General features: G+C 39.2%; 1 protein-coding gene across 1 annotated transcript in view; it reads right to left on the bottom strand.

The window, feature by feature from the left end:
- Positions 1-18,211: 18,211 nt before the first annotated feature.
- The window catches only part of ZNF536 (zinc finger protein 536), a 182,776-nt gene continuing 176,066 nt past the window's right edge, over positions 18,212-24,921 (bottom strand). The window contains exon 4 of the mRNA XM_062007709.1: positions 18,212-18,447. Coding sequence (XP_061863693.1) covers positions 18,212-18,447 — 236 coding nt within the window. The remainder of the gene's footprint in view (positions 18,448-24,921) is intronic.

Raw genomic sequence — 24,921 nt, 5'->3', positions numbered from 1 at the left:
CACAGGATTATGCTGGGGCCAAACACTAAAAGAAAACATGCGGTAAATGGTTGCTTTAATAAGTCCTGTTCCATTGAAAGGAAATAAAACCTGAGTATTAATGAGATATAATTATATATTTAAAATCTTTTCCCTTGTGCAGTATACAGAATTAATGCCAGTAAACTCACAAACTGCAACATTCTACTCCATTACATCTGCAATGATTAGAGATAGTTTGAACATCTGGCATATAATCTGTGATAGAAAACAGCATTCTGCACTTTAATGGACGTCTGGAGGCTACACATATCTGATTTTATTTCTTTGTGTTAACTCTTTCCTGGGAGGAAGAGGAGATCCAGTGCTTGAGCACCTTCTTTCTGTCTTTTGATGAAGTTGCACATAGCACTGGTATTCAGGCTACTTCTGTTTTAAATATCTAAACTAAAAAGGAACTCACACAGATTTGAGAGGCTATTTATAACACAGACAATTGAGACACATAAATATTAATGTTAAAAACGAAGAAAATCATCCAATGAAAGTGACAAAAATTTCCTCATTTTCAATGGCTCTGGAACATTAAAATGAAGCAGCATTTGCAGTTCTTTCATTATTTTAAAGACCTTGTGAATACCCTCCCTAAATCTGGTTTTCTTTCATAATCTTGTACATGAGAAGCTGAGGTTACCAATATTTGTACATTTTTGATGTACCCTAACTATAAGTATACAAGAGCTTCTTTGACTGGCACAGACTTTCATTGAAAAAATTAGATTATTTCTCAGCTTTTGCAGGGTGTGTTTAGCCCCAAGCTAAACAAGAAGGTTTTAGCCCTACTGTGTTCCACAGGGAAAAAGAGAGATACTAACTTGAAAGGCGAATGAGACTGACAGCATTATCTTTTCCTTACTTACCAAATATTAGTTAATACTAACACCTAGGGAGACCTTGAAATTAGATTCTGAGTAGTAATTAAGACTGATTGAAGAGTGGTATCAGAAGAGATCTGTGTCACTGCTGAAACAATTCACTTTTAGAATGACCTTACAAGTGTTCTCTATGAGTATATTTAGGTATGAGAAAGAATATCTACTGTAGGAGAAATGCTGGTGTTAAGTAGAGTTTTGTAATCTGATAATGTGCACGTCAGGGGCTTACTCAGCTGCCATGGTGTAACAAAAGTCATAGTTGCTGGGTAGCTGCTGTTGAGTACTAATAATTAGTCTAAACATAGGCGCATTAGGCAGTCCTCAGGTCCTAAGGACCTTATTGCAGAGGTTCACAAGGGCATCAAAAGGTCCTAATGGCTACATTACCGCACAAAAGCACACCACACACATACTGCACACAGGGAAGAACAGAAAGCCTGGAGATAATAATTTATGGCTAAAACTACCTAAATATGAAGCATGTGCAATACATTAAATTACTATTTAATTGATTCATGCATTGCTGGACAGTGGAAAGCTTAGTGCAGACTATGGGGAAAAAAAAGACAGTGTTCACTTGTAAACCAGATTGAACTCATTTCAACAAAGATTAGGAAAAAATGGCCTAATTATAGATGATCTAATACAATTTGGCCATGTTTAATGGAAGTCAGAAGCAGCAAGTTGCATGTTACTTCCAGTTCCAATATCTGAACTAATGGATCAGTGATTTCTTATGTAGTAAGAGATCCAATCCCTTACATATTCATCACTTTTTAAAAGTTCATTAAGTTCAACAGCTGAAAAATTTTGAAGGGTAACTTGAAATCACCATTTCCTAAGGAATCACCTGTCCAGATCTAATGAAACCGAGGAAAGTGTCTGGAAATATGCAAACTATGTTTTACCAAAGTACCAATGTTGTCTTTGACTTATTCAAAATTTTTGTCAACATCAAATGCAAAGATAAGCTCCGCAGCTGTAAGGCTCAGTCCTGCTCCAGCTACAGCCAGCAAGACTCATTGGAAGAGACAGGCTGGTTTGGACCCCAAAGGAGTAAGCTTTCCTTTGACTGTAGCTTAGTGAAGGTCCAGGGACATTCTATCAGAACAATGGGCACATTTAACCAGGATTTGCTTGATCTCCCCTAACTAGAATCGTAGGAGGAAATCTTAGCAGACATAATTCCCTGGATTAAACATGAAGTGAATTATTTCAGTGTTAAATTCCAAGGAAGAGTGACGGTTCTGAGAGATCCCCACAATTCCACCTTTCCAAGCAAGTTATTTGAAGGTCGAAGTCGCCAAGTCATTTAGCACAAAAAACTTGGAAAAATGAATCTGTGTTATAGATCAGATAAAACCATGCTGTGAAATTCATTTTGGTGAGGAGGGAAATAAAAGAAGGAAAGAGATGAAACAGTTGGGAAAGCTCCTAGACAAGAGGCAATTTGTTTAATACTGATTTTAGCTCTTCCCTGTTTTGACTGAGTAGTAGCTTTTACAAGTGTTTGGTGGTTTAATGGTCCTTCACTGTTCCTAGATGGTGCTTATGGACAACACAGGACTGAGACATCCACCAAAGACATAAAATGCCCATTAAAAGTCCCACACAGAACAAATCAGATGCTTCTGACTGTCAAGACAAGAGAAGAGGTCAAAGTCCATCTGTATCAATGAGAAGTTGAAGCAAATTAGACTGAGACTGTTAAGGCTGTTTACTTCAGCATCATACTTTAAGGCTTCAGACTGGCATGACAAAACTTTGGACACTCATTTGCCCATTTTTTATTACATATTTTGAGGCCATGCAAGTTTGTCCAAGAAGTCTTCCACAATGACTCATCAAAAAAGCCACACCAGTGACATTCATCCCATCTGTTACTGCAGAGCACCTGTTTTGCTTAGTGCCCAAGCCAGAAGATTTTGGAGGATGTTGGCATGTGATTGCAGCAGACAACCAGCATAAAATCATCAGAAAGAAACCCTTGGCCTTCCTCACCCAGGTCTCAGACTTTTATCTACTGAAACAGCACATTTCACCTTAGAGACAGATTAAAAAAATACCAATAAGTCTTAGTGGCTCCCAAAACTATAGCTGATGAACCTGGAAGATTTGTAACATGAAATACTTATTAAACTACAAAAGGTCTGTGTAAGGAAATATACAAACTCAGAATAGGAGATTAATATATGATTTGAGATTTTGTTCCTTTTGTTCTTGGAAAACACTGTGCATAGTTAACATATAGCATTAGTTAGCTTTTACATTAACATAAAAATGCAATTTAATAGCTCTATAGGAAAGATGAAAAAGACTTGCCACGTACTGTATAAAACAGCCATTCTGCAGAGCAGAAAAGTCTTGCACCTAGCAAAGAGTCCTACTGGCTATCCCAAGTACATATGCTGCGGTAATACTCAGTTGCACACACTTGCAGAGCTTGTGGGTATACAGTACAGGCTGAATTCATGCCAACGGCTCCAAATATAGATAGAAAATTAAGTCAAAAAAGCTTTTTTCTCATATAATTGCACCAAGAGGTTTGGAGCAACAAACCAATTACTTTTCCTCAAACTCTGCAGGCCTTTAAAGATGTTATAACTCTCAGTACTTGGACTCCAAAGGGAATCACTCAAAACACCAAGCAGAGTGCTACAGGGCAATGCCAACACCAAAGAGTATTTCAGGTGTCTCTGCTGGAGTGTGCCTGAGGTTGGAAGACTCCCTGGAATTGAGGTGATCTTCAAGGGAGCAACAGTGTGCCACAGAAGGTGGGTCAGAAAAATCCTCAGACTGGGAAAACATACAGAAAAGATGCTACGAACTCTTTTCATCTGTGCAATTGTATTGTAACATTCTGGTAGCTGTTTATTCTGGAGAATGCATTTAGAGCACACTCCTGTAAAAACACTCAACTGTAAGTCATGGATGGCTTTTTGCTCCCTCTCCAAATAAATGTCACCATACCTTAGGGTTCAGTCGTCTCCACAGCCTTGATCTCCTTAAAGTCCAAGTCTGAGACCTGCTTTTATTTTGAACAGGTAGTTGTCCAGTTGAGTTACAAGGAAGCTTTAGCTTGCAGCCAATATACTCTAAAGGGTAAAAAAACTAGAAGAAAATTACTTTCTATCTTTTAACTTGATCTCATGCTCTTTAATCCAGGTTTAAATATGTCTTATGTTTGGAATTGGCAGGACTCTAAACCACAATAAAAGTGAGGACAAGGGAGTTCCCTGGAGGTTCCCAAAGTCATAAATGTAAAGTCCTTGTCTGCACAGTTGCTGAAGGGACTGGTTGGTGCTGGAAGGTGCCCTCTCAGCCATGGAGACAGAAGGGGTTCATCTGCCCAGAAGCACCTTGCTCTGCCTTCCACCTCATGTTCTTAGCTCTCTCATCCAATGGAGCTCACCATCCACACTGATGAGGCAATGCTTAGCTTTCCTTGCTCAGATAAACACTGCCTTCCCATACCCAATTGGCCTGGGCCCCTGCTGTAACAGATACATAGCAAAAAGGTCTCCAGTGCAGAGATCCAGGAATGATAAAGCCAGGGGAGTTCAAGGAATGCTGGACCCTTGCCTGCCTCTGCCCGTAAGCTGGGCTGCTCATCATCATAGCTTTGAGGGGCTGCCTTTCACACATATCCACTCAGAGCATGCAAAACCACCCCATTACCCAGATCATTGAGAGACTCATTTCCCTATGCACATTAACAAGTGTTAAGGACTAACAGTGAGGAAAACTCCTGGAATCAGATAGAAGTTGCAGAAGCATTTTTCCCTCTCAGAGAGGAATCTTGGCTTCCATTAATTAATATATCAGGAGAAACCAGTGGAGAAACGTGTCTTGTCATTTGGTTTCTTAGATGGTAGACTTTGGTTCATTAGCCTTAAAGCATATCAACTGGATAACACTATTTATTCCATATAGAATAATGATGTACTTTAAAGGAATACAACATTGCCCATGCAGGAATGAATTCGACCATTACTCACAGCTTAAACACACAGTAACCCACGTAAGTGAGGGATACAGTTATAAAAGGATTCAAAGAAAGTAGGTTCTGGGAAGAAAGGCAAAATCTAGGCACCTGTACCCTGGAGCTGTTGCAGATCTGACTACATTAATTACCCATTAGCTTCAAGTTACTCTACACAGATTCAGAGCCTTTGCTCTTTAGCCATATTTAAAGGAAGAAGTACATTGAAAGCCAAGCATACTCAGCTCCTCTTTTGAGGTCAGTAAGAATACTAATATTAGACTTGTATCCTTCTGTCTAGTTGGAAAACAAACCGTTGTACTGATATTTAAAGTATATATTCATTGAATTAGTTCAGAGCTATGTAGTAGCAGATAACTCCACAGACACTTTAACAGCCTCTTCAAAAATACCATGATTTTAATCTTATAAGCCTGCAAGAGCCATATCTCTGCAGTGTTCAACCTATATTGTTGACAATAAAATTATAAAAAAAGATGCTTTAAACATGCAGTAGCTGTGTCTGAAAATTAAATATATCAGCCATTAACTTTTTCCCCCAAATTACTAAAAAGCAACAGTCCACACTAAAGACTAACTGTTTGTAAAATTGGATTTTTAAAGATGAAGTCTTTTTTAAGGCAATGCTGGTAAAAAAGAAAAGCATTGGAACAATTCTACATCTGGAAAAAAAAAAGGATTTATGCTGTTCACATCAGTGTTTCAGACATCACAATTTAAAAGAGTGGGTATATTACATTAAACCCCACAAACTGAGGCTCTGGAGAAGCAGGACCATAGGTAATAAGATACTGATTCTCTCACCTCAAGGTGGAACCACATGCAAGTGGGGAGCAAAGACTCAGTCATCACCAGGCACTGATCAGGCTCCGGCCCCAGATCAGGCACCCCTGAGCTGCACAGGAAACCTCCCCCTTCACACCCGCTGCAGGTGGTAAGTGGGACTGAGGGTGAATACTCATCTTACAGCACCTCTCTGCCCCCAACAAGCTCCAGGTAAGAAACACTCAATGGTCCCATCCACATCCACCTCCTCTGCCCCCACTCCTGTGAGATATCTGAGATCCCAGATATCCTGGGGATACCACAGATGCTCAAAATTACTATAGCTGCAGAAAAACAGCTCTGCAGGTGAACACTCACAGACTGCCACCTTAACATTTTTTAGGGGGAAGAAAAGAAGTTATAAGTTTGACATTTCAAAGGAAATTGTTTTCCAGATAGCCAGTTTATAACTCCTGTAGCTGATTGCAGTTTTGCTCCCAGTCCCAGTTGGAAACCTTGACTTCTTAGAGGCTTCACCAGAACCACGCTTCCTTCCCTTTGCTGTGCTAGGGAGAAAATCAGCTGCTAAGTGGCCTAATGCAAACTGATGTGGCAGTTTCAATTCAATTGCCACTGCACAAGTAACACTACAGCAAAAGTCACCACTGTGATTGGCATTAGCTTGAACTGTTATTGTCATCACTCACGCAGTGCCATGGAGGTGCACAGTGCTTGTTGCCTGTGCAGCTGAGCAACTGGAGAGCTGATGTGCGTGGCTCCATCACAACCTGTCAAAGCAGCACACTTTAGTGCAGCACATGCTGTCCCCAGTCTGAGGTGCAAAGGAGTACTTCAGGACAAAGAGTCTGCTCTCTCTCACAGCTGCTAAAACTTTGAACAGCCACATACCACAACTTAAAAGTAAGAAGGCTGCGACTTGAAAGTCTCTGAGTGTTTCTGGGAAAGGAGGTGTATCAGGTTATTCATGCTCCAGGGGGTTGGGGGAGAAGGTTGGTTTAGTTTTTCTTTTTAGATCATTAACAAGGCAAGCATGACACATAGCACTGTGGTTCACTGGAATATAAGTATCTGTGGTTGCTTCCTACATTATAACTCATTAGATGGCTCTTAACTAATTATAGTTTGTAACTTTTGTGAAATTAAGCAGCAATAACCAGCAGCTATACAGCTAAGCCAAGGAACCTGTTTGCCACAAACCAAGCAGGCAGGTAATCAAGGAGCACCCAAACCTCGCAGCACATCACACACCAGGCAACAGCAGTCTCCAGGAGGGAGTTCAGATCCCCCCAGTACTAAGGGGACTTCTGCCCCTCTGACTTCAGGCACTTTACTCCCTGTTGTACCCAGTCTGATTTTAAGTCACTAGAGTGACTGCAGATCTACCAGTTCTCCTGGGAGCTTATTAAAGAGTTTAGAAGAGACACACTTGGGAAGTTTGCTTTCACTCAGTTTTATCTCATTGCTCACAGATTCTTTCAGACCATGCCCACATAGCTCTCTTCTCTCTCAGTTCTTGGTGTTTAGGCACTTACCTGTGTTGCCAGCAAACTATTTGCTACTCACTGCCCCCTCTGCAACAAGGAAACGTCCTGGGAAGCAGCCCCTTCGCTTATTTCAGCCTAGCTGCCAGCAGCCCAGCCCAGCTCAGCTCTGGAGCCTGCCCACGTCTCCCAATAGCCATGCTCACCTGAGCCTCATCCCTTTATAGCCTAGGGCTGGGCCAGTGCAATCAACACCTGGGCCTGGGCTGGACCCCAGCACCAGCTGCAGGCAGGGGCTGTGGCAGGCCCAGGCAGCCCATGCCTTCACTGATGCTCTTTGCCCTCTTCTGAATTCCAGGTGTTAAGCTCAGGTTCTCAGGTTTTCCTTTTTTTTTTTTCAAATGCCATTTCCCATGCTTTGTGGTAGTGGGGGGCTTGGAGGTGCCTGTTGATGCCCCAGAACACCCTCACTCCCTTCCCAGCCCCTGCTCAAGGCCTGCCTGCTGCACCACGGGGAGACCAGCTGCTCGCCCACCTTGCCACTACCTCCCTTCACCTTTACTGTTTCTGTGTCTGTTTCTACTAGTGCTTGTCTGAAGATGGAGTCTTTTTGCCTTCAGACCAGAATTTGTGTTTCTTCAGATTATTTTTTTTATTTTTGTCCATTTTTTTCCTCTATTATTTTTGTCCTCAGTGATATTTGCAATAGCTACTAATGCACTGTCATTTGCAAATGTAATTAGTGTGTTTACTTCTTTCTTTCTTTAGCTCATTAATAAAGATGTTAAATAAAAATATGCCTTCCTCTGCTAACAACATCCTCAAAATAGGAAGATGGGATCTAAGGTAATAAAGAACTATATTATTGGACAAGACTTTTCCTTGCATCTTTCAGCATTTTCCATGCTCATTATGGGCAATTAAAGCATAAAACAACTTTCTCTCTTCACACCCAAAATAATCTTTCTCCCTGTTCTGTGTTTGCATGGATAGAATACCTATAGAAGAGCAAGACTAGATATCAGCTGGCAGCTTGTTATAACAAAAGTAGCAAGGTTTTCTCTGTTCTAGGTGCAGAGGAGTAAAGTGTATCCATTTGTTAACCTCTTTATGTACATTATCACTGTTTTCAACAAAGGCTAGGAGTGTGAGTGCTTTTAAAACTTACTTACTGTGATTACTGTAGCTGTATCCTAATACAACAGCTTGTGTGTTTATTACACGACCATAATTCAGCATATTGTCTGCATCCACTAATGCATCCAGTATTTCCCATGACTCGCTAGCCATTCTTGTTCCTTTGATTTTGACACGGCTGGGAACACTCAGCAGTTTGTGGCACTGGACCGCTGTTGGGACAAAAGGATGTGCACTTCCTTTCACCTTCAAGAAAATGTGCTGAAATTAACTCATGGCTCTAGTGAATTGGTGTGAAAGGAAATAATACTGGTTTCCCTTAATTTTCTATCTGCTGAAGTGACAGCAAAGGAAAACCAAATGCTCACAGAAACAAACAAACAAACAAAAAACAAACAAGGAAAAGAAGAGAGACAGGTTCAAGGATACACAGAAGTGAGTTTATCAAATTCATCTCATTTCTTCATCTCCTGCTCAGCTATTTAAACAGAATTTAAATAATACATTTATTTAAAGGAGAGCCTTTTCTCTGGGGGCCCTCTGGCATTAAGGTGTGTGGAAACAGAAGTTGTCTATTTTCTTTGTAATGTATGAAGGAAGACTTAAGATCACTGGATGCACATTTGGGTAATCATAAATTAATTGTAATGTAAACTTTCACAACATGTTCAGAGTATGTTGAGATTTTGTTTGATTTTGAATTGCTCCAAAATGACATCTAATTATATACTAGTGATTAACACGTTGGTAGCTACTAAGAAATAGCAACCAAGCAAACATTACAATTCAGTATTTGAATTTACTATGGGTTGGATTTGTTGGATTTTCTGCTTTTTTTTTTTAATGCACAGAGCAAACACAGTGGTAAATTCAAACACTAAGACAGGAATTGTGACTATTTTTCCTCATTTGTGAAAATTAGGGATTACATCACTACAGGAAGGAAGGGAAAGATGATCTTGATGGCACTTTTTCTTTCTCATTTTTTCTTCTCTAACCTTTTCCCCCCCTTCTTGTGACACAACAGTATTGGGACCTGCCCTACAAGCATGGGTCTGGGTTTGCTGTTGGAGGCTCAACATGTGCTAGCTCAGCACCTTGCCTGGGTCCTCGTGTCATGGTTCAGCAGTGCTTTTTCCCAGGGGAGAGGACAAGCAGAGACTCATAAGCAGTTTCGACTGGGCCACCTTCAAACCTCACCTTACATACAGAAGTCCTGTCCTGAATCTTCCTCTCCAAACATTGCAGTTTGCCATAATGACAACACTTCTTTGGCCTGCAGCTTTATCCAAAAGAGGTGCCAGGTCTTTGGTACTTCAGTGATTCATCATTTCTTCATGTTATATTTCCACCCATGTGGTTTGAGAGGAATTATTTGACCAAACAGGAAAAAAAACCAGTAGTTAGAACAATATGTGCTGTACTCTGCATAATTTTTCTCTGAAATTGTGCACCCTCCTTGGCTGCAGAAAAAAGCTGGCTGACACCTACCTGGTCTGAGACAGTGCCGGGGGGTGACAAGGTGATTGGCACACATGACCAAAGCATATGCCTGTGTGAGCATTTATTCTGTTATCCCTCATGTAGTGTAGTACTATGAAATGCAAGTTTCTGAAGTATTAGAAAAACAACCCCAGCATTTTCAGTGTGAGCTGAAAATGAAGACTTAATGAGGTCTAATTTTCATCTCTGAGTCAAATACTGTCCCACATTAGCTTACTTACCCATTCTCACTGGAGTGGGAATCATTGCCCCCTAGCCTTACTGCTTTTGATATTAGCTGGAGATTAGCAATGGTCTTAACTGGAAGAAATGAGGGCTTATTTTTCTCTGGAGATACTGTTCTCCAATTTCAGCGAAGTGAACAGAGTTACATTTCCTTACGCTAGCTATGTTTGGGCAATTTCTCTCACAACTTGGATGCCAAGTGCTGCATTACAGCACTGAGGGTAGGACTGGCTATTAACAGAGAGTAAATCAGCATCTTGCAGCCCCTACCCAAGGAGTAGGAATTTAGCAGATTCACCTGGGCAAGGCACATCTTTGGATGCCATCCTTTCCAAAAGGAGCCCAAAGCACAGAGGAGCATCTCCAACTTCTGTCAAACAGAAATATTGATAGAATCAAGATTTTTTTTTTTCATTACTTTAATCATTTATAATTTAATTGCAAATTCATGAGGCTGCTTAACTGACTCTTGCTCAGGCAGAGATTACTGAACTCCCTGCAGTCAACTGAAAATGAACATGGCCATGAGGCCGTGAGAAGGTGTCAGCATTTCCACTAAAGCAAATACCACTGAACACTGACAGGACACTCAGTGGCTCTGTTCCTTCTGAACAGCAGAAGTGTTTTGCCATTAACACCCATCGAAGGAGTGAGAAAGAGCGAGCATTAAAGAATCAACAAGGTGTTTCTCCCATAAATCAATAGTGTTTGGAGGCTTTAGCTCAGTGGAAGCATGGAGTGGATCAATTGCTTTGGAAAAAAAAATGAACAAGCCTTCCAGTTTTTCAAAGCTAATTGAAAATGAACTTTGTCCTCAGTGCATAGGTGAACTGGGTTTGATGATGCCTGTACCACCAGTAAGGTTTGAGAGGATACACACAAATGACAACTGGCGCACAGATATGGAAACATCACTCCACTGGGAAAGTCCACATTGCTTTGAACACTGATTGTTCATATGCAGCTTGGGAGATACCTACAGATTTCACAGCAGACTTCTGTATAGAAAATGATCATTTGTCTCTCCCGGGAGCAGACTCTTCCCAAATGCTGTTTCCATTGTGCTGGGTGTTGGCTTCCACCAGCAGCATGGTAAAGACTAGCACAAAACGGGAGCAGTAATTCTCTAGTGAAGACAGATGTAGCACAGTCATAGATACTGTGTGAGAGATTTTTAACAAAAGAGAGATTTTCTCTGTTGGGATTAATAGTGCCATTTTTCTTTATTACTCCTTGTGTTTCACTCATTCATGCATCAACTTCTTTCAAACAGAAAACAACTGAGAAAATAGTCCCCCAAGAATAAAATCTAAAAAATAATAAGGAAGCACAGTGGCACAACCTAAAAAGAAATCACATATCTGTGTGGCAATATCTCACACAACTTAAGGACACATTTTCTCCACAAATTGTCATTTTCAAAGAGAAGTTTGGTTTTTTCTCTAGCTTCATTAATAATAGGCCTGATGCATCATCACATTATTTCAACTTTACGCAGTTGGAATTTCAGGAGCTACAGTTATTCATCAAGTCCTGTGGCTCAGATTTTCAAACCCTCAGTCCATATTTATGCTTCTCAGTAACTTGCTCTGAAATGTTGAATATCCATTATTGGCTTCTCTACTGTGTTGAAGATCAGAAACATCAGGGCACTAAATATAGAGTTAAGAGGTTAAATCAGGTTCCTATTAAAAGATAAACTGCAGCATATATTGTGTTTGTATGTAAACCTACATGGTTATTACATGTATATAAACATATGTATCAATTTCCATCCTTTATAATTTAAAATGTTTCAGCTATTTCTGAGGATCCCACATTCAGCAGCTTTTTTTAAAGATTATATTTACTTCCAACCTCATCTATTGAGATGTAACTTACCTGCTACTATTGTCTGCACATGAAACAAAGCTTGCAGTATCTATATCTATACAGGTAATTGATGTGTAAGAAATAGAAGAAACCCTTGTTGCCAGCCTTCTTCAGATTTTGAGAATCTGTATCTCAAGTAAGAATTAACGACTGCAAGCATGGAGAGAAATTTTCTTTGATTTCTTTGTGATATCAGCAAGTGAAGGCTCTCAGATACATCTACTGCACAATGCAGTGCCATAGAAACCTGATATTATTTTAAATCGTCAGAAGTCTAAGAAAAGCATAAATAATTAACCCAACAGAGAGGAGTGTTTGCACCTATGAGAAAAATAAAGCGACTTCTCAGTCTTTCAAATCCTGGGGGCAGATCCTCCCCTGGGACAGTTGAATGGATGGCATTTGATTTACACCAGTGGTGGAGAGCCCCTCAGCTTGCATGTGCTGTGAAGTTTCCCTTCTCTGCCTGCACTTAGCATCCTTCCACATGGCTCCACGGAGCAGTAATATAAATTCTGGTCATAAACAAAGAAAAAAACAGACTGACAGAGAATTTGATGAACATTTTGCATCTGTACACAATTTTTCCCTCTGTTTCCACCACTGAAACGCATGATTTTTTATCTTTAGACTTCATTTCGCTTTTCCTGTCCTCCTGGTTGCTAGCAACGCTGTAAAACCTTTAAAATATTAAGAAAATTACATCTGCTACATCTCGCTTTAAATATAGTGTTCAGTCTTTGTAAGTGTTACTTCATACATTAAATGAATAGCTTGCCCACCAGGTAAACTACATTTTGTTGCTTACCATGTCTGTCTTTGCACACCATGTAGTACACGGGCATAAATAACAGTGTGTTATATAAATAATTACATGTATGAAAGGCTGTAAAACACCGAAGATATATTTGTACTTTTACTTACGAGAACATTTTTAAAATGATTGCTTTGTTCACCACGCGGTTTTTATGTGCTGAATGGGGCGCACGCAGAGAACGTTTGCCAAAGTTGTTTGGGGTTTTTTTTCCCCCCTCCAGGTCACACTAGCGTTATAGTTAGCAAATTGATAAGGTTCCACTGTTAAGCTTTATTACTTGTGACATGAGCCTATGACACTTTATAAAAAGAAGTAATCCAGAACAATCTCTAGGTAATTAACACCTAGATAAACAAACATAAATTTCTATATTGCATTTATTTGGACTACCACTCAAATATGCGTGAACCATGCTTTTTTAATTAAAAGATAAATCTATGTGACACTTAGCCTCAAACTTAATTATTCAGCATAGTATAATAAAAAATAGAGCCCATTAAATGTGTCTTGCTCTGTATTTCTGTATTAACAGCAAAACAGTTCACTCTGGGATCATTTAAATTTTCTTCTTCCTCTTTTCCTGCAATTTCCCTGTTCACTGAGACCCTTTTGGTTAAGAAAAAAAACATAACAAAAAGCCCCAAAACAATACCCTGAGCAACACCAACAGGTGAGGTTCTGCAGAACTTCTCACAGCCCCTATAACACTCAGCTGGGTGACATTTTTAATATGACATTACACCACAGCTTTACCTTCCCTCCTCATCACCCCTGGGCTTCCCCATGGAAACATACTTCCACTGTGGTGGATCATGCCAAGCAGTGATATCCAGAAATGAAAAACACAATACTTAAGAATAATTTCACTGGGATCATGCTTACAATACACAAGGTGAGAGTTTTATAATATACTGTTACAATACAGATGTTAAACAGATAGGGGAAATAGTCTATTCCCAAATTACAATAGACAGAGGGGTTATAGTCCTTATAAAAGTTTCAACAAGAAACATTATCTTAGAGCTGAGAGCAGTCTTCTGATGTTAGGTGGGAAGACTCTTGTCAAGACACCCACCATCTGCATTAAGAAGACTGATGATCAGCTGCCGAGTAACAAAAATCTCCACAAGCAGGCTTGAGTGAAATAACGTTTTCTCTTTCAGACCTTCTTTCCCATTGACTGCCTTGGCAGGTGATGCCACACTTTGTGATTCAAGGCTACTTGGTGGTCATTTTTATTGTTTCCTAGAGGATATATGCACTGTTTATTGCCCGATTCCTAGTAGAAATTCAGGACCATAAAGGGTACTGTTTGTAAGCATTTCCACGAAGGTGCAGTGAGATGGTCATTGCTCCTTAATTGGGCTTTCACATTTTCATTTATTATCTGTTGAAACCAGAAGGCAGGAAAATCTTTTGGAGACCCTCCCTCTTTCCCCAACCGCTTGTTTTTCCCCAGCTCCAGGGCACAGCAACTACCTGAAAGGGCAATGATCCCACAGTGAGGCAGAATTCAGCTCTAAGCCTGCAGAACACCCATCCTCAAGCAACATTTTTACATACTACAATTTTGTGCCTAAGAAGAGGGGTTCCCCCCAAGAGAGGGCATGAAAGACCTTAACTTTGCAGCACATAAAACCTGATCATTAACTTCTTGTATTTTTATTAAAATTTGATGCATTACAGATTTTTTTTCTCTGCAGATGAAGAGACCTGTGGCATTTGCCCATACACCAGTGAATTTGGCACCAGGTCCGTGACTCACAGTGCTGCACGCATGCTCTGCTCCACCAGTCCATGGGTAATATCAGCTCCTCGCGGCAACTTCCAGACACTGAATAACTGAGGTGCCAGGATGCTAGTCCCTAATTCTTAACCTTTCTAAACAATGTTTGTATCTTACTCTGCTGGAGAATTCAAGCTACAGAATAATTTTATTATTGTGTGTACAATTGGCTTCATATAATATTAAAATTTCCCTTTTCCAGATGTGCTTTACTTCTGAGCTTTTTTTGTGCAAGGCCATGTTTCTCTCTTCTCCCCATACTTGCTGCAGGTTCTCAGATTTGGTGCACCTTTGTTTTAGATATTAATCACCTTTACTTTTTCTAAGAAGTGAAAAATCCTTTAATTTAGTTGCTTTCAAATGTGCAAATAAAACCCTAAACAGGAAGACTAAAGATTCATCCAGGAGAATGGGACCAGTCTTGCACATTCCTTGATGTGTGGGCAGCTTTCTTAACATGCCATACCAATAAACCTCACAATTTTCTAAAGCCAAATATATGATCTATACAAACAATTTTTTTAATGTGAAAACATGACTTTATACATCATAGTGTATGATACACACTTCAAACACTTTCAAACCAAAGCTTGATAGATCCCAAGACTTCTTCTATAGTACATAAGTAGCAGTATATAAAACAATTATTACTACATGCTAAAACAGATTTCCACAGTCTTTTAATTAAGCACAATATATATAATATATATATGTATATACTGTATATAGATTTGTTCAGATTAATAAGTGGACTGAGCACACACACCCAGCATAATACACTCCAGTAACTGCCTAACAACTGTGAATTTACTGACATTATTTTTTTTTCAATCTGACAAAGCTGCAGAAAATAATGTTTTAACTGTTCCTAATAAACATAAGCAAGTAGGAAAACTTCTTTTTTCAGAGGTAGAGGTTTTATTGCGTAAAACACTGGATAAAACTGTACTGCTTCAAAGACATTTTTATTCTAACAGCAGAAAGAAAACAGTCATTGCTGAAAAAACAACTTTTAATACTTCTATACCAGAATAAAGTTCTGTCAACTGATGTATTATAATAATAAATAATGACCAAGAATAAACTTTAAATACAAAGTTTTCTAATTGTTACAAGCATAGCAACAAAATCCTCTACTCTATTGATCTCAGATTTCCTCCAAGATAGAAATTTTTCTTTGTGTAGGAATGTAGACAGTATTATGACCAGTATCACAGACTACAGAAGTTACAGAGAAAAAACTTGACATGTTTAGATATGAGAAGCATGATGATATTCAGAAACTGACAATGCATCACTGCTGCTGTCACTTGTTTGTATTACAAGTTACAAATGTTCTGGAAAAAAGGGCTATGTCAGAGGGGAGGATAGGGACAGTAGCACCCGACCAAATGGAATCAACACACACATCACAAGGAGCGGGAGATGTTTCCAGTGTCACAAACAGAATTATTGCCTGTCGTATCTGAAAATGCTCAGAAGACACAAAAGAATACTGAAAGAGCTCAAAAAGTGCAAGAAATGGAATGTGGGGGGTGGTTTCGTTTTTTTTTTCTCCTTTTTTTTTTTTTGCTAAGATACTGAAGGCGGCGCAAACACACAAAAGCAAGCGACTGACACAGTCACCAAACACAGTAGTGCAGTTAAAATCCTAAAGCTTACTACAGTCAGAAAGTTTCAATAACATTTCAATCCTTTATCTAGGATCATAGAAACAGTTGCATTAAGTTTATCAACTCGATTTAAGTAAGGCAGTGAGAACTATACTAGAAAAAACAAGAAAAGCAGCTTGCTCTGTGCCAGATGGGTCCAAGTTACACAGTGACCTCATTTAAACTGAAACTTCAGTTGGATGACATCCTTTCCGACAGCATATGCAAACCGTATTCCTTATTAGCCTGAGATTTTTTTTCCAGTCTCAGGGTAGCGCTAAGAATTTTATTTACATTGATTGCAGTTTAGTATTTTTTGTAAACTGCTTTAGGCAGAGCTGAAGTTTTAAGGCCCTGGGGTTTTACTCTGTGCTCCCAGCCTGCAAAGAAATATTTACTTTTTTTTTTAACTTTTTTACTCTTTTTTTTTTAGTCTGGGTAATTTTGTTTTAGAAGAAGTTAATACTTCTCTACCATCACAATAAACAGCACCAATTTTGCATCTATCAAAGGAAGTACATTAGAAGGCTAAAATTTTATGCCATTCAGAGAATTTGAGAATAAACCTTTAGTTACTTTTCTTAGGGGTTTTTGTTAACTATGTGGTTCATTATAGTCTCTCAAAAGCTTCCTACGTGGCAAAGACCTTACTAAATTTGGAGCATCCAATCAGTAAAAAAGCTAAAATCTGCAAAAATATAGAACACATTTGTTTTATAAAACCAAAGAAATATCAGCTAACACACTTTTCTTCATTAGAGACAAAGAGCAGGAAGTTTGGATTCATATTTTAGGTCAAGCTACTTTATAAGAGCTTGCTCCAAAAGAAACTTCTGCACTATGTCTGTAACACTTACAAAAACTAACACATGAAAATTAACCATGACTGGGGAATCCTTCATTGAAGCATGAAAAAAAAAGGAATTTAAAGGAAGTATGAAAGAAAACAAGAAAAGAACAGAAGATCAAAAAAAACCCCTACCAACCTTCTATGTAATAAATTCTGTTTCTCACCAGCACCTTCTAGATAAGGCTGACTAGTTTCACTAAACAATATTTCTATATATTGTACTTCTACTTTTATAGCAACTTACTTCTTCATCAACAAGGAAAAAAAAAAGGAATAAAAGCATTTCCCTCAATACTGCAAGATGATTACAAAAAATGGAATTACATTTCAAATCTGCAGTCACAGATCAGACTGCAGATTTTTTTTTTTTTTAACATTGATTCATTTGGCTGCATATTTAAAAAGAAAACCAGAAAATGTAATATCACAATACTTTTCAATATAGGTCAGTTCTGACCCTAGCTTATGGGCCGTCTAAGGTTTCTCCTATACTGCAGTTGCAACACCACTTGAATTGATTTTCTCTGCAATGACAGCTCCAGTCAGACTGGCACCATGGCAGTCTACCAACACATCTCATTACTATGCTAGGCAAATGACAGCAGCTGGTGTCATATTATAAAGGTGTTTTCAACAATGAAAACACAGCCCCTCAATCTTCAAGGCAACACTAAATCGTTTAGACGGTATCATTTTTCTGTTAAGAGCATTATTTTTGGACAAAGACCACTTTAAAGTTTGAAACTGCCCTGCTTTTTAAATTACTAACAACCTCATAACATTTTTAAATCACTTCACTATCCCACCTACAATGTTTGGAAGTTCTTGTTGCCAGGTAACAGTTTAGCAGCCATTTTCAAGGGCTGGAAATGTATGTTGCGTATGCAATATATATATTTAGACACACACACCCATATACAATGTATGTATTTTCTGTGTGTGTATCTAGATATATATTCAATGTGCGGATGACTGAACAAGTGCGTGTGTAAATATACCTATATACTCACGTGTGTGCACATGGATATATACGTATATTTGCACGTCTTCAGCATCCTGTACACTTGTGGGAATTTGCATGCCATTCTTTCACCTGGAAGGCAGTTAGCTGACCCTCACTCAAATGCATATCTAAACCTGGTGTGAAAGGCTACTGCAGTATGGAGACAGATCTGCTGAGCTGCATCATTCCTGGGCCTTGCTGCCCTCCTCTGTTAGCTCTGCCGAGCTCCCCGCTTTGACAGCTGCAGGTTCCTCCAAATTCCCAGAAGCTTCGGAGTCGACTCTGGAGCGCTTGAACCTGCGGTCAGGATACTGGCTGTTGTCAAAAGGCATGCGATGGACACAGAGAACATGGGTCTTCAGATTTCCCTTCTGAGAGGCACTGTACGGGCAGTATCTGCACTGGAAAGGCCTGTGACCTGTGTGACAGACGAAAGCCTGGTTATTTTTTTACCTTAAGTACATGGTGCCTGTAGACCCACCCACTGCCCAGCCTGACAACATTGAACACACCAGAGCCTCACACCCTGTTGGATGGAGGACATTGCCACATGTCTTCAGCAAGAATAAGGAATCTATGCTCTTAGCACGATGCCTAGTTAAAGAAACTGCTTTTTAAAAATTCTCTGCTTCAGATTTTTCTGGAGAAGTGCAGCTATTCTATATCCCTCCTCAGACCCAGCTGTAAATCCATCAGTTTGCAATCCAAACTAAACTCTTATAAACGCAGTGCAATCGTGTACAAGACTTCCTTCTTTTACATTTGTTAATTATCTTTTTTATTGAAGTGCAATTCAAGGATGACAATGTGCAGACCCTTAGTCTAATAAACACACTTTGTCTTTGGGTGGGTTTCTGAGTAAAGAATTGTATGTTTTATTTTAATCACACAGATTACTTTTTAATGGAAAGAAATAATGGATTGAGATAACCAAGGCCTCAAATCTGCAAACATTTACTCCAGTGAGATTATTCTTGTGAGTAAAGATACGCAAGCACATAAGTGTTTGCTGGACTAGGGCCCGAGGTTATCTGCAGCTTTAAAATAAAATGTCCAAGTCAGATTAGAAAAGGAATGTTAATGCACAAAATCTGATAGATGCACTTCTTGCGGGTGAAACAGGAACCAACTGCAAAACAAAGGCATGAATGAAAGATATCACTCCTTAGTAAGGCTATCAATATACTTTCCCATATTTTTCAGATTATTGTGACTTTGAATCTCCATGCTGTATCTGGTTTTGGAGGTTATGTTTCAGCAATCACATTTCAACCTATGCTGGGAAGTTGTTGATGTGTTTTACGGGAACTTTATGAGCTTTGTCTCTCAAATTAACTTAAACCAGGACCATCTGAGGTCAAATGCGCTTAGCTTGCTTTAATTTGCTCAAATAAATGAATAAATAAATGTGCCAGACCATCTACATAAAGCCAGAATAAGTGAAAAACAATAGCCTATCTCCACATTTGAAGAGCACATTTTCCTTTGCTGCTGTGGTACTACTCAGCAGGCATAAAATAGATGCTGGTGTAGCAAAGGACAAGGACTATGCTTCCCACTATGTGGGAAGGAGCTGAGACCACTTCATCTTGACTTTAGGTGAGAATTTGGCAGATAAGCAGATGATTGTGCACTGGTCCAATGCTAACCATACTGGAGTGGGAAAGCTACTGTTGCCCTCCCAGCAAAGATAGGAGTCTAGACAACCACTGGTTTTAATCTCATACCATAGCTGGCACACCAGCATGGGTATTTCTAGCAGAGCTAATTCATCTGAGCCAGCATTACTGCTCTAGGTTATTCAAATAACTTGCCATTTTTTCCTGTAACATCAAAACTACCACCTGAAAGCTGAGTTCCCCCAAACATACCACTTGCTACCCAGAGGAAAGCAGTATTAGGTCCAGCCCATAGAAACCTAAGACCTATGCTCCAGGACTACAAGCATGTTTGCCTTCTCAAGGATGGAAATTTCCCCTCCACCCTTTGCTTTTAGAAGTTGAAGACTGCCAGAAGAGTCACCACCTCTTCAAGACCTCCAACATCCATGCTTATGCATTAATCTTGGGATGCAGTGTGGGTTAATCTTCTAGTTCCCACCTGAGGTAAATAGATTTTTTCCTCAACAATTTCATAAGGAAAAAGAAATTAAATCTGTAAGCTGCTAATCATTACAAAGTCAAATTTCAGTAGAAAAATTCACAGCAATAGGAATGGAAGAAATCTACATTACAGAAATTGGATTGGGCTTTTATAGAAAAATTTCAGCTGGAAGATATGAGGAAACAGTCAACAAAGAGATTGGAAGTATCCCTAGTGCCCTTTAAAGTCAGTCCTAAAATCAATATAAAAGCAAAAATATGTTTGAAAAATTTTGAATAGAATAGTTTTGAAAACTGGAATCACTCTCAAAACTGTCTGGGCATGAAGAAGTTTCAGAGAAAGACTGATTTCTATTGTTTCAGAAAAATCTAGAAATATCTGACAACTCAAAAAAACCCTCAAATCCAAGAAAACCATTACATCTTGACTCCTGTTTGTCAGAGACAAAGTCACCAGAATTCACAGATGGGTTCTGGACCCTTTCTTTCTTTCTCTATTTTTCTCCCTCCTGGGAAATGCCTTTAGACCATGCAGAGTTAAAGGGTCTGTTGCCTAGTCTGCTGGGGAGGTACCAAAATGCCTTGGCCAATGGGGGAGAATGTTGAATGAAGGGGAAGGAGACCTGCTCCATGAAGAATTTAAGTGTTTTTTTTCCCTTTATCCAAGAAGTGAATACCTGTCACTGTCACATCCACTAAGATATGAGACTATCTACACCAGCAGCATAAGCTCCTTCCAGTATTTCCAGTGTTTAATTTGACTATCTGATGACTGGTTTCCTTGCTAAGAACAGAAGGTGTCCTGCTAAATTGTGAAAAGTGGTACAACTTGCCCTCCAGCCTTATTTACTCTGTTTTTAATCAATGCTACTGCAAAACTAAAAAGATATCCTGTTTATTTAGTCCTTAGTGTGTGCTGCAATGGTCTGCAACTGGATGTAACATATATGAGATAATGTCTCTGATCACTGCTCACAGAGCAGCATGTGGGGAGCACAGACAGGGGGCTCCAGGAGGGAGCAGGCACAATGTGTCCATCAGCCACACTGAACCTTTCATGCACCACGTAGCATGGAAATACATTGGACAGTCATTGTTAGCTAGCCACTAGTCACTGGTGTGAGATCTCACCAAGCAGCTCTTAATGCTTTGCCCAAGAGTAGCTATCATTAAATGGCCATCCTAATTCTTTCCTGAAGAGAACAAATTCTAAACAAGGAATCCACAAAGCATGGATGGAGCTAACTACCTCATATGTGCCAGACTAAAAGCAAAATCTTGCTGCCCACCACCAAACCAAGTTCAATTCCATGCAATTCCATACAGAGAATGTCATTTATTAATTCAATGCACTTTAATAAATCAGACAGTATAAAGTGCACCTACAAGGGCTCAGTTCTGCATTGCCTCCCCCACGATTCACTTTTTCAGGCCATCAAAATTTCACGTCATTGCCTTGTGAAAAGTAAGTACACAATAAGTTAATTTGTATTGTCACTATGCAGTACAACTGTGGTAAAGAGCACATTCATTTTTAATCCGGAATGAATAATATATAAATATGTATACAGAGTGAGGGTCATAGGAAAGCAAGTGGTACATTGCTTAGAGCAGAAGTACAAAAACTAGAGATTATTCTCACTTGCAAAGATAACAATATCTGCAATTTGCTTGTAACTTAGGGGTGCCCATTTCTCTTAGGTATCCTATCCATTAATTCTAGCTCAAAAACTTATTGTGGGCAGCAGGCTCTTAACACAACCCTTCGAGATAAGTTGGCAATAAATTTAAAGCATTTTATCTAGTGGTGGTTGGTAGGTTCCTTCTTAGCAAACTGTACTTCATATATATTTTACCCACTATATATCTTCAAATAAAATTATATGAAAGCCCTTCTAAAAAAAGAAGGAAATTTTCCTGATAGTTCAGGAGATGCAATGTATTTGTAGTAAGGAGAATTAGACTAAACACGGGCCAACAAGAGGAGTCAACTATGGCACATTCGTCTCCAGTCAGAAAGTGAGGATAGAGGACAATACATTGTTTGCAGATGAAATAACCCTGTTGCAGAGCAACGTTCTATGAAGTCTGTGCCTGAGAGGCTTTGTAATCCTCTGGATAGAAGCTGACAGTCTAAAGAAATGGAACTGTAGAAAAAAATAATTAAAAAATGCCTAAAATGACAACAATGGGAGTTGGACTCAAGGAACTGTTTTAGAAAGTTCACATTTCCCCAGGAAGGGTGACTTCCTCCAGCACCTGCTGAATCCAGTCCTCTGAAAGTGATCTAAACCTTCCAGGATGAGACTCAGCAATGGCAGCTCTGCTGAGATGACCTAGGCTCATAATCTTCTCTAGTTTTGACTGTACCCTGGAGAAAGCAAAGAGTGTGGATGGAAGATACTTTCTGGTCAGGATTGAGAACTTTTCTGTGGGACCAATATTTAGAAAAATCCCTCAACATTTGAAACTAGTCCACCTATTTAAAAATAAATGCTGCTTTGTTAATTTAGGCTTTGAGGGGAAAAAAAAGTTTGTTTTCTTTGCTTTCATGATCTGATATGTTGCTTTGTGACACAACATGTCAGCCTGCATCAGTCACATTGCATTAGGTTTCGTAACATGACATGACTGATGCAGCCCAACATGGTGCATCAGCTGAACAGAGTCAGAGAATGCAGGTTTTGACAAAGACATGAATCTCAAGGTCTGGGGTTTCAGATCATTTAAAGGACAGTATATTTAAAGCAAGGACCTTGGAACTAAATGAAGCCATTTCCTGGGAGCTGTTAAGGATTCATATACTCCCCAAACCTGCTTTGCTTTGTCTTTATCTTTAAAATTCAAAATGTATGATTGGAACACATAAAAAGTCAATGTCAACTAAGTGTCATTGGGTTGCTTACTGTAATCCAAGCACTGCTAATAGTTACTAATTTATTAACTTTGATATGGATCCATTATTTAAGATTAGCACAAAGGAATACACAAACAAGAGAGAGAGAGAAAGAGTGATGAATTCTAAAGTCTTTTTCATTAAATAAAAAAATTTACATGGTCAAGCTGCATTAATTCTCCACTTCTAAAAATATTTGATAAGCATCCAAATTCTATAAAAATTTCCACAAAGAAACATCTTATTTTTGTGGTATTACAGGCACATATGTAGGGATTTGCACTAAAACGTAAAAATGGGCATTGGACTAGTCACATGAATAAGATCAGGAATTTATTCCAGATTGTTAAAAGTGTACTAATCACAGCAAAATCATGGCTTTCTCCCAAAGCAGCAAGAAAACGGTAATTTGAAAGAAAAATGCCAATAATACATCACACACAAGCCGTCTGTTGTCCCCACTACGCCACTTTTTATTACATTGCATATGTGTGCATATATACACACAAATACACACATACAGACAAACAGACACACAATTTAATGCATAAATTTAGGGAAAAGGCAGAAGAGCAATAAAATGATGAACAGAAAACAAATGCTGTGCAATGTACTATAAATTACAATTAAGTCCTGAATAAAATGTGTTTCTTAGATATGACATTTGTTCCCTTAAAATGCAAAAATGGTCATGATTATATGACAGAATGTTTTTCCTTAGATGGCCAATGGCTATAGCACTTACTGCGATGCAATATGGCAAACTCATTTCAGATTTCCTTGCCTGGTTTAAGAATATCCTTTCAGTGAAAATTGAAAATAACAGCAATTACCTCTTTAAAACAAATAAATTGCTCCCTAGCTAAGAAATACTTGAAAAGCCTCAAAGGCTTGAATTTCTTGGAGGCAAATCTCTTTAGCTAAGATGCCGGGCACTGAAGACCTGGACTTGACCTCTTGGGCTGCTGTAGCAATCTCAAGTGGCCAGGACCACCTCTGGCCATGGCTGTGGCCAGGTACTCTTGCGAGACCAGCTGCAGTGGCTTAGGATGAATGGCCACTGCCTCCTGCACCGAGATGCTCAGTCTCACAACGTTTCTGGTGGAATGATCCATGTAATCACACATCTGCTGCAGTGCAAAGTCAGCAAGCCCCATTCAAACCTTTACTGAGCCTGGACCTCCCCAGGAAGAGCTGTTTTAAATCTTTTTTTCCTACACAAGCTTGTATTTGAGGTACAATCATCTTTAAACAGATGAAGTGTGTGTTGCCTCAGAAGGAGCAGCAGGCAATGATGGCTGAGTGCTTTCCACACAGGAAAAAAAGACTTTTTGAGCGTCTCCAGTTCCCTGGCAGTGACTACTGGTCTGAAAACAGGGCTTTCTCAGACCACAGCCTCCAGGTCTCAGGCATCTTGGTGAATGCTGACATTTTAAAGCAATGCTATTATGGGATAATAACAGGCATTTGCATAGGGAGAACTATTTTCATTTAAAACTTGGCTAGTGCAATTTCCTTTTCTTAAACGTATAAATTTTCATAAATACATTTACTATCCACAGCAAACATCCCAAGTACTGTGTGCATTACCCAGGAGAGCAGAATGGCTCTAAAGCAGCCATTCTGATCTGGAGCATAAGAGTATGGATGGGAAAATGCTGAATAAATATATTTGTCCAATAGACAATAATGGCTCTGATTGAGCCATTCCACTTTATTGGTCTCAAAATATGCATTTTACGTAACTCCCAAAATACCAGATAGATTAAAGTACATCCAATCAGGTTCATACATGTAATAAAAGTTTTTATAAAACAATTGAAAAGTATATGTTTATTTACACTCAGGTCCAGGACCAACCAAGATGGTCTTCTGGGAAAATTACAATATTCTG

Source organism: Colius striatus, chromosome 14, assembly GCF_028858725.1.
Source record: "Colius striatus isolate bColStr4 chromosome 14, bColStr4.1.hap1, whole genome shotgun sequence".
NCBI lineage: Eukaryota > Metazoa > Chordata > Aves > Coliiformes > Coliidae > Colius > Colius striatus.
This window is presented reverse-complemented; position numbering and strand designations above follow the sequence as displayed.